Source organism: Dryobates pubescens, chromosome Z (assembly GCF_014839835.1).
Source record: "Dryobates pubescens isolate bDryPub1 chromosome Z, bDryPub1.pri, whole genome shotgun sequence".
Classification (NCBI taxonomy): domain Eukaryota; kingdom Metazoa; phylum Chordata; class Aves; order Piciformes; family Picidae; genus Dryobates; species Dryobates pubescens.
In genome coordinates, this window is record NC_071657.1 from 52,803,412 (window position 1) to 52,818,674 (window position 15,263).

The 15,263-nt window shown below is 39.0% G+C and overlaps 1 protein-coding gene across 1 annotated transcript in view; it reads left to right on the forward strand.

The window, feature by feature from the left end:
• PTPRD (protein tyrosine phosphatase receptor type D) overlaps positions 1 to 15,263 on the forward strand; it is a 455,736-nt gene that overhangs the window by 166,157 nt on the left and 274,316 nt on the right. The window contains exon 3 of the mRNA XM_054178769.1: positions 10,995 to 11,140. Within this exon, the coding sequence (XP_054034744.1) occupies positions 10,995 to 11,140 (146 nt within the window). The remainder of the gene's footprint in view (positions 1 to 10,994; positions 11,141 to 15,263) is intronic.

Below are 15,263 nucleotides of genomic sequence, written 5' to 3' on the forward strand. Positions count from 1 at the left end.
TGTTTTCTCCTTCAGGAGATGCCAATTATGTCCAAGGGGTGGTTTCTGCTGAAGTTCCTGGTCACTCTTACTGGGTAATGCAAGAGAATGGTGAAATTCAGTGTATTCCACAAAGATGTCCAACTTTAGCTGAGAGTTTAAATTCAGAGTGTTGCAGAGATATAACATTGTGCCCAAAGGAAGAATCCATGAGGAATCTATGGTGCACGAACCCTAAGAACCCTGAGACCCCTGAGTCAACTGAGGGTCCCTGTTCCTTTTCTTCGCCTTGTCTGCGGAGAGAAAAACTGTTTCCTGTTTCCTTGTTTCCTGGTTTTTGGACTTCTGAATCATCTACATCTGAGATAGCTAGAAGTGACTATGAACTGTATTTATTCATTATTGTAGATTCTGTTTTAGATTAGATGGATATTATTAGCAGCCAATTAAATTGTTCAGAAGGGGTGGATTGTGGTGGCTTTAGACTATGCCTTTAGAATTAGGCTGCAGATATGGAGCAGAAGAGTAGAAAAATAAAAATAAATCACTATTGGTTTTAAAAAGGAAAGCAAAAGGTTATTCTAAACAAGTTCATTTGATAAGTATCTGGAATAAGATGAGCTGTACCATAACAATTCTCTCTCTTCCTATCTCTGTCTGTTTTTGCTTTGCTCAGGGGAGATAATCTGCTTGTCGACTGGCCTTGGCTAAGTCTAACCCACTGCTTTTCTCTCTGCTCATTTCTCTCTTGAGACACGGGGGGAGGGGGCATGGGGGGAGAGGAAGGGAGAGCAGTGGAGTGGCTTCCCTGGTCTGTGACCGGGGGAGGGTTTCTTGTTGTTTGGTAATTGTAAATATCTGTATAATATTGTAAATGCTGTATATTTTGTACATATTCATTGCATTCCATTGTAGAGTGTAGATTTTGCTTGTAAATACAGCTTTGTTTGGTTCTAATTGAGTTGGTCTGGCCAAGTTAATGCTGGGGGGAAACTTCAACCCACCACATATACCCTCAAAGAGGAATGCAGGAAAGAATGCTAGAAGGCCTGCCTGGATGAGCAAGGAGCTCCTGGACGCACTGTCAGACAAAAAGAAACTGTATAAGGAGTGGAAAAGAGGACATCTGGAATGGGGGGAATATAAGGAAGCTGCCTGAGCAGCAAGAGACCTGGTTAGAAAAGCTAAAGCTTAGTTGGAATTAAACCTAGTCAGGGAGATCAAGGTTGGAAGAGACCTTCGATATACTAATTCTAAAGAGAAGAGTAGGGAAGGTGTGGGCCCCTTCAGAAAGGAAACAGGTGAACTGATGACAAGTGACGTGGAGAAGGCTGAGGGTCTCAACAACTTCTTTATCTCAGTCTTCACTAGCAAGGGCTCCAGGTGCACTCACAGAATAATAGAAGATAATGGTAGGGACTGGGAGAAGGAACTGCTCATTGTGAGTGAAGATCAGGTTTGTGACCATCTGAAGAACCTGAAAGTGTTTTGAGTCCAAGGGACGTGATGAGATACACCCACTGGTACCGAAGGAACTGGCACATGAGGTTGCTAAACCATTCTCCATCATATTCCAAAAGTCCCCGCAAAAGGGGGCCTCCAAGAAAGCCGGTGAGGGACTTTTTAGGGTGTCAGGTAATGATAGCACCAGGGGGAATGGGAAAAAAAAAAAAAAAAAAAAAAAAAAAAAAAAAGAAAAAAAATAGAAATGGGTAGATTCAGAATAGATGTTGGGAAGAAGTTTTTCACTGTGAGGGTGGTAAGACACTGAAACAAGTTGCCCAGGCAGGTGGTAGAAGCCCCATCCCTGGAGGTTGTTAAGGCCAGGCTGGATGTGGCTGTGAGCAACCTGCTCTAGTGTGAGGTGTCCCTGGCCATGGCAGGGGGGTTGGAACTAGATGATCCTTGAGGTCCTTTCCAACCCTAACAATTCTATGGTTCTATGATGCAGCTCAACTGTTCTAGGTTGGTTTGTTTAGCTTGGTCCCAGAACTGATGTGAACTGAGCAAGAAAACAATAAGACAAGGACAATTCATTAAAGGAAAGTAAAAATGCAATAACAGTAAATGAGTTGTGGCCACTGTTGATTGTATTGAGTGAAGATGTGGGAAAGATTTTAGTATTCAATGGGAATTCCTTCTGAGAGAGATGACCAAACCAAAGTGAGGCTGTTCACACTCCGTATGTACTACATTTATAAGACTCATGTGGTAATGCTTTTTATTTTGACACTGTAAATAACCTGTATAAATTAAATAAAATAAATTCTGGCTTCTTCAAATGAATCACAGAAAAGCTTTGCATTCAATGTCAAAAGAAGCTGAAGAATGCTAAGGATTTCCTCCTACAACATGGTATCTGGCCACACTTAAGACTCTTAACCTTTTTTCACCCTGAATTTGCCTTCATATCCCACTTTAAATAGCATGCTTTGACTGAATGTCAGTAGTGTATTGATTTTTTGGAATCTACTTCTTTTTTTTCTTTCTAAGAATAGATTTACATTAAAGAGAGAAGAATGGAAGATAACATTGTTGAGATACAGATGACATAGTTACAAGCTAGACACAGCAGTGTGGGCAAGGATTATCTATTTAGGTCTATTTTTAATGATTTGAAATGATACTAAAATCACTTAAGGAACATGAATGACAATGTAAATTTCTAGTAAAGGAAATGCAAATGTACTCTGCAGTGATTTTAGGTAATAGATTGCAGAACATCATTGTACAAAGTGCTGTCACTTACCAGAAATAGAAATGAACTTGTAGTAATTAGAAATTCACCTTTATGTGGTGATATGTTTCTTTTGGTTATGTTTCTACTACTTAATTTAATTTTGGAGCTAGTGACACTTGATCATTCACACCTTTATATTATGTTTCAATTCTCACATTCTTGAATGTATTATAGAATCACAGAATTGTGAGGGTTGGAAGGGACCTCAAGGATCAAGTAGTTCCAACCCCCCCCTGCTATGGGCAGGGACACCTGACACTAGATCAGGTTGCTCAGAGCCACATCCAGCCTGGCCTTAAAAAATTCCAAGGATGGGGCATCTTCCACCTCCCTGGGCAACCTGTTCCAGTGTCTTACCACACATGATTGTTTGGTTGGATGGTCTTTTCTTTTTGCCTGTTTGGACCAGCAGCAGCAAAGCTGTACTGTGGCCTCTTTCTATTATATCTGTTAAAATACGAGTGAGTATGGAAAAGGAAAATAAGATTATGCACTAACTTTGAAGAAAAACATAATTTGAAAAAACGTAGTATCAATTTTAATGTATACTTCAAATCCCTTCAAGTTTTTGCTGACATACCTTTACTGGAGTTAGAGCAATATAGGTCCTGTAAAGAAGTTCACAGAGCAGATGCAATTTTAACTGTGAAATTGGGTAGTATTTTTTGCATATTAAAGGTGCATTGTCCCTATTGATAATGAAACGTGAATTTAGGAGCTTGTATTCACATCAGGAGCTATACATAGTAGGGCATTTGTGTAGTATGAGAACATACAGTATCAAAAATACTGTCAGCATGAATACATTCTAATCAGTGCTTTTGTATCTGCATAACCATATCCCAGAGCAGGTTACTTGTACTATGTTAGCCACACTGATGTATCTTAAGTGACTTGCAGGCAAGGAATTGGGACAATCCACTGGGGCTTTAGTCACTGAATCTTTTTTTAATACATATAAACAGTTTCTGACCTAGTTTATGAATGTCTGCTTCTGCATCAGTAATGTATCATCCTGTGGGCCATACTAACCTGTATTTTAGTACAGTTGAAGCTGAGCTGCATTATTTAGCTGTCACAGAATTGCTGGTGCAAGAGACAGTATCTTTACCTGTCTTTACACATAATTTAGTTTTCATATAGTCAGTTATTGTAAGCAAATGTTGAATGTGGTTTTGCAATTAATAGAGATGTTTATCAAGTTCTAGGATAAAGTAGTTCTAACCTAGTAAAAAGGAAGGAAAGATTTATGAGCCTCTACTATTTTTTTCTATTAACCAGTTTAGCTCAATAAATTATGTTTATGTCAATTCTCTAATGAAGCCTGTCCCATAATGCAGATACCCTTACTTTAATTGAAACTCATAACTGTAGGATCTTGTGTTCCCCTTTTTCTCTTAGAGCAAAACTCCTCTGGAAAGAGATCAGCTTGCCTAGCATTTTAAGATCCACTGCTTCTACTTTGCACATCGAAAAGGAGTGTCAGTGCTCAGTTACCAAATAATTCATATGCAGTCTGCAGACATTAAAATTTGAAAAAGACACAGTAGAGAGCTTTGAAGCGCATTTCCCTTCATTAACTTAGTGAATTTGACAAGGTTATGTAATGTTCCTGGGGGACGAAGTGGTGCACGTCACTAACCTTTCAGATTCAAGAGTCTTTATGCTTTTCATTTGCTGTTGGAAGAAGTCTTATTACTGGATTAACTAGCAAGTTCCTCTTTCTAACTTAGGTAGGTTAAGCCCCCCCCAGATTTTAGATACAGTATATGTGATAAATACTATGTACACAATCAAGTTTATACCTATTTTGTTTTGAATTTGTGCATTTAAACACGTGTTAGTGTACAACTTAAAGTTCTAGATGCATTTGGGTTAGTTTTACGGTGCTGAAATACTGTAGGCATGAGAAAGAGAATTTTTGCCCTCCTGTGCTTTTACTTAATAGAGAGTACTTAATGCAATGCCTATGTCTTTCAATGCTCAGGTTAATCACAGAATCACAGAATGACAGAATCACCAAGGTTGGAAGAGACCTCAAAGATCATCAAGTCCAACCTGTCACCACAGACCGCCTGACTAAACCATGGCTCCAAGTGCCATGTCCAATACCCTCTTGAACACCTCTGGGGATGGTGACTTCACCACTTCCCTGGGCAGCCCATCAAATATTAGATCTAACCATCATGGTTCTTATTTCTCAAACTAGTGCAAGTCAGCATTCTTGTGTAGAAACAACTGAAGAGATGCTGAAATAAATAAGGAGAGGTTCAGAAATGTGTAAATCTGTTTCATTTTCTGTTGTGATATTTAAAAGAAGGTTGAAATTGATAATGCGCACAATGTAACAGTAACACTGTCAGCTGCATACACAGCTATGAGAATTGAAAGTAAGAGGAGGTGGAGTGGACTAGGTCTGCCTTCAGGAGCCACCTTCTTTGTTCTGATCACTGAGGTGGACTGTGTTGGTCCATCAGTCCTGGGTTCCCGTTAGGTTTAGTGCAAAAGCAGTCTGCTGAGGCAGTAGTTAAGGTCTGGTCTCCGTTTACAGTAATTGTCCTAGTAATTTGTCATGAAACTACTCAAATACTTAAAAGATTGCCTTCAAAATTTTGAATAGAAAAGCACAGTAATAAATTCTTCAGTTTCATCCTACTTGGGGTATAAACATATTGGTCTCTAGTATTAACATTTTTTCCACAGGTTTTTCACACAGAAAAGCCTTTTTCTTTATTCTGGTTATTGTAAACTGTAAATGAGTATGGGAGTGTGTATGGATGTATTAGTGTAAATGTGTATTGGGAGTGTGTGGATGGTATTAGTTTGTAAACAAATATCTGCTGCTGTCCATATTGGTTTGTATTCCTCCCATGCCCCTAAGGCGCAGATAATGTCTATGTCTAAAAATGCATGCAAAATCCACAATGAAATGAGATGGTACCAAGGTTCCACAGCCTAAAGGTAGAAATTAGGAATGTGCTATTTTAACACTAGAAGTTTTGGAAAATGCAACCTACCTATTCTACCTGTAATGCCTCACTTTTCAGTATTTGATTTGATTTCATATTTCTGGGAAGAACAAACCCAATAAGGTAATAAAGTTATTAGAAGGTAATAAAGTTACTAGAATTAACCAGGTTGGAAAAGACCTCAGAGATCATCGAGTCCAACCTATCACCCAACACCATCTGGTCAGCTCAACCATGGCACCAAGTGCCTCTTCCAGGCTCTTCCTAAACACCTCCAGTGATGGTGACTCCACCACCTCCCTGGACAGCATATTCCAAGGCCAATCTCTCGTTCTGTGAAGAACTGCTTCCTAACATCTAGCCTAAACCTCCTGTGGTAGGTTGAGAGGCCAATTCTCCCACCACAGGCAGAGGAAAAAAAAGCCTCAGACAAACGATTGCAAAAATGGTGGAAAGGTTAAATGGAAAAAAAACACTGAAAGTCCTACAGAGAACCACAAGCACTGCGACAAAAGAGAGAGACCCCAAAACATACACAAAAGCATCTCACCCCCACCTGAGGGTTCACCCAAAACCCCCAGGGCTCTTTCTCCCCACCCCAACCCAGCCTTGGGCCTAGCACAGCCCATTACTCAGGCAGCGGTGAGGGAAGAAAAGAGGCAGAGAGGACCCCCCACTGATGTTTTATAGGGGAGCAGGGCATTATGTGATGAAATACCTGGCTTCCTGTACCCACCCACTGGGCTGCAATGGCCAGCCTGGCACTGTGCATCTCAGAAAATTTGAAGATATAAAGATAACTTGACCCTTAATGTTTTCCTTGGGAGACTAGGAAGTTATAGTTGGGGCTTTTTTGGAGGTAGGGGTTTTTCTTGTTTGTTTGTTTGTGGTTTTGGGTTTTTGTTGTTGTAGTGGTGTGTGTGTGTGTGTGTGTGTGTGTGTGTGTGTGTGTGTGTGTGTGTGTGTGTGTGTGTGTGTGTGTTTCCCCCCCTGCTACTTACTGTATTTGTAGAATTTACTGATTTTGTAGGTTGAGTACACTGTGGTGATTGAAGGCTGGGAACTGAAGATGAGTGACTGCTATATTAAGAAAAAAAAAAAGACAAAACAAGATAAAAATCCCCAGACTTCTCTTGCATTATTGTTTCTTCTAAATCCTTTTGGTTTTAGAAGAATACATGTAGCAGAAAGAAGGTGGAGGCATAAGTGTTTTAATACTATGATCATTGTGGTAGGGACCTTGGTGATCCAAGTGGACTAAGGCCTTCAGCTGCAATTACTTGGCATAGCTGAATTCCATTTAGTAGTTCAAAGATGAAAGCCTGATAATTTTCATTCACAATATAATAAAACTATTCAGCTGCCTAGAGTATGGTGGTGGTGTTGCTATTCTTCTTATTGAAGGCTGTAAGGATGATGGCAGTTTTAAGATGTTTATGGTGAGAAACAGGAAAATGACACCAGCCTGTTTCAGGCAGAAAAGAGCCTTTATGAACATACCAGCTGGTAATTTTGATATTTCTTTATGCAGATTTCATGAATACAAATTGTCATTTACCCTTACAGAGATAAAAATCTAATTCTAACTTTCTTACATAGGCAATTTGCAAGTCCACTGTAAATACAGGTTAAAATTAAGTCAAAACCATTGCTTATAACAATGGTTACTCTAACTGATGTCACAAATGATGATTAATGAGTATATTAGCAGCGAATGGGCAGATGGGCAGAGTCCAATGGGATGGCATTTAATAAGTCCAAGTGCTGGGTGCTGCACTTTGGCCACGGCAACCCCATGCAGAGCTACAGGCTGGGGTCAGAGTGGCTGGAGAGCTGCCAAACAGAGAGGGACCTGGGGGTGCTGATTGACACCCGCCTAAACATGAGCCAGCAGTGTGGCCAGGTGGCCAAGAGGGCCAATGGCATCCTGGCCTGTATTAGGAATAGTGTGGCCAGCAGGAGCAGGGAGGTCATTGTGCCCCTGTACTCTGCATTGGTTAGGCCACACCTTGAGTACTGTGTCCAGTTCTGGGCCCCTCAGTTTAGGAAGGACATCGAGACACTTGAACGTGTCCAGAGAAGGGCAACAAGGCTGGGGAGAGGCCTTGAGCACAAGCCCTGTGAGAAGAGGCTGAGGGAGCTGGGATTGTTTAGCCTGGAGAAGAGAAGGATCAGGGGTGACCTCATTGCCCTCTACAACTACCTGAAAGGTGGTTGTAGACAGGAGGGGGTTGGTCTCTTCTCCCAGGCAACCAGCACCAGAACAAGGGGACACAGTCTCAAGCTGCACCAGGGGAGGTTTGGACTTGAGGTGAGGAAAAAGTTCTTCACTGAGCGAGTCATTCGTCATTGGAATGGGCTGCCCAGGGAGGTGGTGGAGTCGCCATCCCTGGAGGTGTTCAAGGGGAGATTGGATGTGGCACTTGGTGCCATGGTCTATTTGTGAGGTCTGTTGGAACAGGTTGGACTTGATGATCCTTGGGGTCTCTTCCAACCTTAGTTACTGTGATACTGTGAATGTTGTAAATGAATGTCCTTTGAAAAGTCTTATTAATAAGTAAATGAGTACACATATACAAACTGTAGGTTTTTCAGTAGCCTGGAATCACCTTCAGTATCATGAAGTCCAACCATTACCCCTACTATACTGTAAAGTCTATCAGTAAGCCATTCCCAAGCACCACATCCACAGGGCTTTTAAACACATCCAGGGATTGTGGCTCAGCCTTCTCTCAGGGCAGCCTATTCCAGTACCTGACATGTCTTCCTCTGAAAGTTTTTTTCCTAATGTACAGCCTAAACCTGCCCTGGTGCAGCTTGAGGCCATTTCCCTCTTGTTCTACCACTGGTAACTCGGGAGCAGAGACCAACTTAACACCTCATGACAACCTCCCTTCAGGTAGTTTTAGAGAGCAATAGAGCCTCCTTTTCTTCAGACTAAACAACGCCAATTCCCTCAGACAGTCCTCATAAGATTTGCTCTCTATGCCCTTCACCAGCTTAATTGTTATTCTGTGGACCCGCTCTGTCACCTCAATGTCTTTCTTGCACTGAGGTGGCCAAACTTGAACACAATGCTTGAAGTATGGCATCACCAATGCAGAGTATAGAGGGATAATCACCTTCCTGGTCCTGCCACGCTATTTCTTATACAAGCCAGGATGCCATTGGCCTTCTTGTCCATACAGGCTGCAGGGAAGGACGGAGTAGTTTCCCCTCCAAGGACAAAAATGTGGCAGGGACAACACAGAATGAACTGGAAATGACCTCAGGCCCTATTTGCTGTCCCATTGAAGCATTTGCATAGAGAAGTTAGCAGAGCTAGGCCCTGGAAGAATGTGGAAGGGTGGAAGGGGTATATTTAAAATAAATTGTCTTTATCCCTGTCCTAGTATGGTTTAATTGGTACTTTCATTGTGAGTTTGTTGTTTAAATGAAATTGATTTTCTTTCCCCAAGCTGAGCCTATCTTTCACCTGTGACCTTCTCCTCCCCACCAGAGCAGGGTAGGAGTGAGTGAGCAGCTGCATGGTTGCTTTATTGCCAGCTGGGTGGGCTTAAACCACAACAACAAGGTATCAGCATTCAGTATCAGTACAAGTATCTGAAGAGGCACTGGTAGACAAACAAGCAGAAACAAGCGATGCTTGTATTGTTTGCATTTAGTAGCCAATATTGCTGCAATTTTGTTGATGCCAAGAAGAGAGTTAAAGTCCAGAAATTTGAGATGCTGATTTTAAATGAATTTTACTTTTGTTATTTTAATTACACTTTTGTTATTTTAATTGCAGCTTTATTGAAATGTGACCAAGTTTAGTTTCAAAAGTGCTGAAAGGCTGTAATGTTATAGCTGGCAACGTATTACATCTGATTTTCTGGCAGATTTAATTGCACTGGAAGGTTCCCATATAGATTGTTAGTGTGCTTAATGAAGTGTGCTATAAAGAGTTTTTGTTGGACTCTGCGCTGCTGTTGTTAAGGGAGATTGAAAATAGTTGTCAGTTCTCAATCAAAATTGCCTCCCATGTTAATAAGCACAACTGTGTGTGCAACGTAATTCTGTTTGCTATCAGAGTGCCTAGCAACTTAGGTCAGAATCAATGTCAAGAAACTGACAACATAAACTGTGGAGATAATTTGTGTCAAACCTTAATTAACAACTTTTATAAAGACAAAGGGAACAAATGCTACTTTTCTTTTTTTGATTCTTTTGGATTATGGTTTCAGATACCCTTAGACTGGTGGTACGTTCATATGTAATGAGATTAATATGTTGACTGAATAATTTAAAGATGGATTGCATAATACCAATCTTTCTCCTTGGCTTCCTGGGTCCTATAACTATAGTCTGAGTATCTCTTGACCATAAATGAGTTTTTCCTCACAACAAGTGTTAAACATGCAGATGTTGTTATCCTTCTGATGCAGCTGCTGAGCCTCAAGCAGATAATTTAACTGGCTTGCCAAATGAAATTTAATGTGAATTTAAAGACAAACTGATAAAAATGGCTATTGTAGGCATTAAAATACGTACTGGACTACAATGACTTTTCAGTTTCATGTGAAATTATCTATGTTCTTATAATAATTGTCTTTTTCTGATACTGCAAGATACCTTAAAGATAAGTGTTCTGCTTTCAAGATTAGCCACTGGAGAAGAGTTCTGCAATAGCTTTTTTCAGGAATTACTTAGTTATGCAAAGGGAAGCTTGGGGCAGCCACATACCATATTTTTTCAGCAAATTTTGGTCTGAGTGAAACACAGATATCACCTCAATTCCTTTCTATACTGGAATGTGAAGCTTTCTTCATTCATGTAGATATTATTAGTCCCTACATACAATAATGTCTTTACATTCAGCCTTAAAACCTTGGGTTTTTTCCTTGAAAAAATGTCTACAAATAGGGAATTATTTCATTATGTAACAATGACAGTGAAGTTTGCTGGGAAAAAGATTGTTTCATGTATATTGCTGTATGCACTATTTGATAAATAGCCTTGTAGTTTGCAGAGTGTAGTAGATTAAGAGGATTTTGTTTGTTTTGTATTCAACAGCAATGGGAAAAGTAAATTGTCATATGGTGCAAATGAGTTCAAACTTTTATGTTCACCTGAACCATGCTAGTAGATAATTTGCCTCAGAGTGTCTGATCAGTTATTTTTTAATACTTTCTCTTGCAGGTGAATACTGTCACAGGAGAATTTAAACTTTCCCATCATTTTCTCATTTTGAAATCTTGACATGCCATGTTTTTATGTTTACTACTTTGATTAATTTTTGTTATATTTTTGTTTGTTTCTTTCAGCACCACCAAAGTTTACAAGAACTCCCGTTGACCAGACAGGGGTTTCAGGAGGAGTCGCTTCATTCATCTGCCAAGCTACAGGAGATCCAAGACCTAAAATTGTCTGGAACAAAAAGGGGAAAAAAGTCAGCAATCAGAGATTTGAGGTATTAGGTCCATTGTTCTGTTCCTCTGAAAAACATTAATTCCAACCTCACTTCCTATCACAATATATGTAGTTTATTACAAGTTTTTAAGAAAAATAGCTGTATCGAGGATAGTTCAGTGGGAGCAGTCTTGAGAAAATTTTGTTATGCAAACTAGTCATGCATAGCACTATTGAAGAGAAGACTGCTACTGCAGTTTTCTAAACTAGCAAGGTCTAATTGGGGAATCTTGGTATGCTTCTGTTCAGCCAGCTATATTTTCCATGAAGGAGATGGTGAAAATGCTTGTTTTTTCCAGCGAGCTATCCACCTCCTTTTGCACCAGTATGCAATTGAACAGACCAAGTGTGCTACTGCTTCTGCTGTTTACCATTGTTGCAGAGAGAGATGAAAGGGATATTGTAGTCCCTGCTGCTGAAAACGAAATGTAAAACTTTTTCGCTTTTGATTATTTTCTCAAAATGACTTAGGAAAAAGCTTCAGAGAAAGCTATTTCCTCTCTCTCTTTACAGTCTTCAATTAAAGAAAACAGTGAAGATAATCGTCTCAAAGGATGCTGGTTATTTGTGGAAAATAAGGCAACAAATACTATTCCCTCCTATAATGTCAGGAACATTTAATATCAAATATGGATTGACCTTTAACATGAAGGAAAAACTTAGAAAATGGGAGGAGGCGTGTAGAATGAATACCAAAACTGGCACTAAGAGAGTATAATTTTTACTGTCTTTTCACTATTCAAGAGACTTCTGTGTTAAGAAAATAACTGTTTGGAAGATGGCTAATTAGTGTGTAAAACAGTTGTAATGTGAATTGTTTGATCAAATAATCTAAGATACACCTATTAAAAGTTGAGAGAATAGTAAAGTCTTCTCTGTTAACATCTAGTAGTAGCAATTGAAAAGATTGCTTGTCCTGGTTTTCAGGTTAGATTTACATCAACAACAACAACAAAAAGATTTTATGTATAAACTATTTTTTCTCCTTTTCTTGGTAAAAAATATTTAAAGACACAGAAATTTGCTCATTAACCAATGTGATTCTTCGTCTGCAGATTTACTGCAGTGTGAAAAATAAAAACATGAATTTAAATGTGACCTCCTAGTACTGAGAAGTGTTTGCACTTTGCAGATCATATGCAGAGCTGTAATTGACTGGAGGGATTAACATAGACATTTTATCATAAACTTTACCAAATTTATCCTCTTCTGGTCACAAAATTTCCACTCAAGGTGATTTCTAAGATTGGACCTGTACATTTCTTACCGTCTTGATGCAGTTTTATTTTGCAATATGTTGTGGTTTATTTGCTTCTATGTGCATGTGTACCTGTTTTTAGTGAGAAAAAGCAAAAAAACCCCTATTTTATTTCCATTAAAAATACTTAAATATAGGAATAAAATAAATGTATATATAAAATATATTAAAAATGCCTTTAGTGGACTGTTCAACAAGCTGTATAGCCAAAGTATGCCAGAACATAATTCAAACAAAAAGAAAACACTAACCAAGTGTTAAAATTTTTATTATAAATACTGAACAGAGTAGTTATAAAGTATACAGAGCACATCATTATTTTAAGCAGCTTTCCCTTACTTCTGTCCAAAGTAAGGCCATTAATTCATGCTGTAGAACCTCTAAATATGAACAGAACAACAAGAATAAGATTATGAAAGGTCACCTGAAACATTTGGGGATAAAAGAAACATCCAAGATTGCCATCTGCACCAATAAGAGAATAATTAGATGGGCTTTTAATTTTCTTTCATTTAATTTTTTTATATATTTCTCTGAGTTTGATTACTTAGTAATACCAGATATGAAAGAGTGTTACCTGGCCGCCTGCCTTCATAAAGGCCTATTAAATACTCTGGAAAGGACTTCAGTGGGCCACCTAATCCACAGTCTTTCCCAGAGATGCTGTTGGTTACTTTTCCCTCTTCCCCCAGTAAGCTGGACAGCTTCTTATGGTGTTTCATGAGTCTTGCTGTCACTTTTTTTTTCCCCAAGTTGTACCTGAACCTTTTTTGCTGTAACTTGGTGCACATTCTTAGTGTCTTATTTAGCAACAAGGGAGCAAATAATTTATTCCCTTTGTCATTGTTTAATGTTGAATATTCTGACTTGCAGGCTATTTCTCACAAATGAGTTAGAATATTGGTGAGAACTATACATTGTTTCTGAAATTAAAGGCTACAGTAAGACCTTATGATACTATGCTATTAATCATTCATCTTTTATTTATACTGCAAACATATAGTAAGGATTAATGTGATACAAAAAGGAATATTTTTTCCTCCTCTGGCTTCAAATCAATACAAGTAATATCAATTAGAAAAATCTGCTTTAAGTTACTAAGTCTTTCTCAGAAGACCTTAAAGAGTAAGAGATAAAACTCAAATTTAAAAACCTTACCATTCTACCCTGTTATATGAGACCGGTTTTATTAAAAATCTATGCTTTTTCAAATGAAAAAAAATGACATTCAGTGAATGAGGGAGTGGAATGAATTTACTATCTGTGATATTTAGGAAAAGGGAGAACTCATCACAGGAAAAGTAAAGCCATATTATTATACATGTTTTGGAGACTCTAGACTTGAAGCTTAATCTACAATATTCACCCAACCCAATCCACTGCAATTGTTTTTATTTATGATCTGGCTAGGATTACTGAGAGTTCTGACTGAAACAATAACAATGTTTCTTTTTGAATGTTACAATTGTGATTATTTGGATCTGGTGCTTACATTTTTTATGTACAAAACATGAGTCTGTCTGCCTCAAGACTGAAATTTTCTTTTCCCTCATATATGTCAATTTAGCAAAAATGCTAATTATTCTTTTCTCTTTTGTTCTTACTAGAATGTGATAGAAATGTTTTGTTGTTTAGGTTTTTTTTAGGACAATGGTTTTACTTAGAACAAGGGAAAGTAATACAGTCTGTGGAGCTACGAAACCAGTTTCTTCTCAGAAAACAACCATGTTTTTATCTAATTTCCACTTAGACCTCCACCACTGCTAAGAAGTAGCTGAGCAATTCCTACAATGAAAATGGGAATATAATGGGCATGTAACCGTGATTCCTAACCCTGTGTTTTATTTCTCTCACTCTCAACAAATATAAAGATATAGTGGATTGCTTATGTGTAAATTAGGCACACAGATGCAAACATGTTCAAATAGGCATGTATGGAAATTATTTTATGCATATATTGATTAATTAGCCTCTTAATTATTCACATGATTTCTAATACATCATTGGATAGATTTACTGACTTCTGTGGGTTAAATGCATAGCTAAACTGTAGTCCTGCCTTGTTCAGAAATTACTGACCCTTTTTCACATTGGAGCCGAATGAATGGGTGAACTGGGCTTTGTAAGTAGAGTGGGAATATAGCCTGCAGCAATTAAAATGAATGCAACTGGCACTTGAAGGTAGAGTACTTAAACTAAGAGAATGAAGAGAGATTGGTGGTGCACTTCGGCATAAAAGAACATTAAGTTACAGAATCCTTCTTACAGCCCTTGTTTGCTTGGAAGGGAAATGTGAGCTTGATTTTCATCCTGTATTTTCTTGAAACTTGTCTTAGGGCAGCCATCCAGTACTCATGGAACAGCAATGCATGAGGGGTTTGGAACACAGCCCTGTGAGGAGAGGCTGAGGGAGCTGGGGTTGCTTAGCCTGGAGAAGAGGAGACTCAGGGGTGACCTTATTACTCTCTACAACTACCTGAAGGGAGGTTGTAGACAGACGGATGTTGATCTCTTCTCCCAGGCAGCCAGCACCAGAACAAGAGGACACAGTCTCAGGCTGCGCCAGGGAGGTTTAGGTTGGATGTTAGGAAAAACGTTCTATACAGAGAGAGTGATTGCCCATTGGAATGGGCTGCCGGGGGAGGTGGTGGAGGCGCCATCACTGGAGGTTTTCAGAAGACTTGATGGGGTGCTTGGTGCCGTGGGTTAGTTGTTTAGGTGGTGTTGGATTGGTTGAGGGGTTGGACGCGATGATCTTGAAGGTCTCTTCCAACCTGGTTTATTCTATGTATTCTAAGACATTGCCTCTTTAACATTTTGCTGTCCGTATGGAATTTGTCCTAGCTCAAGTACTTGAAAAGCAAGT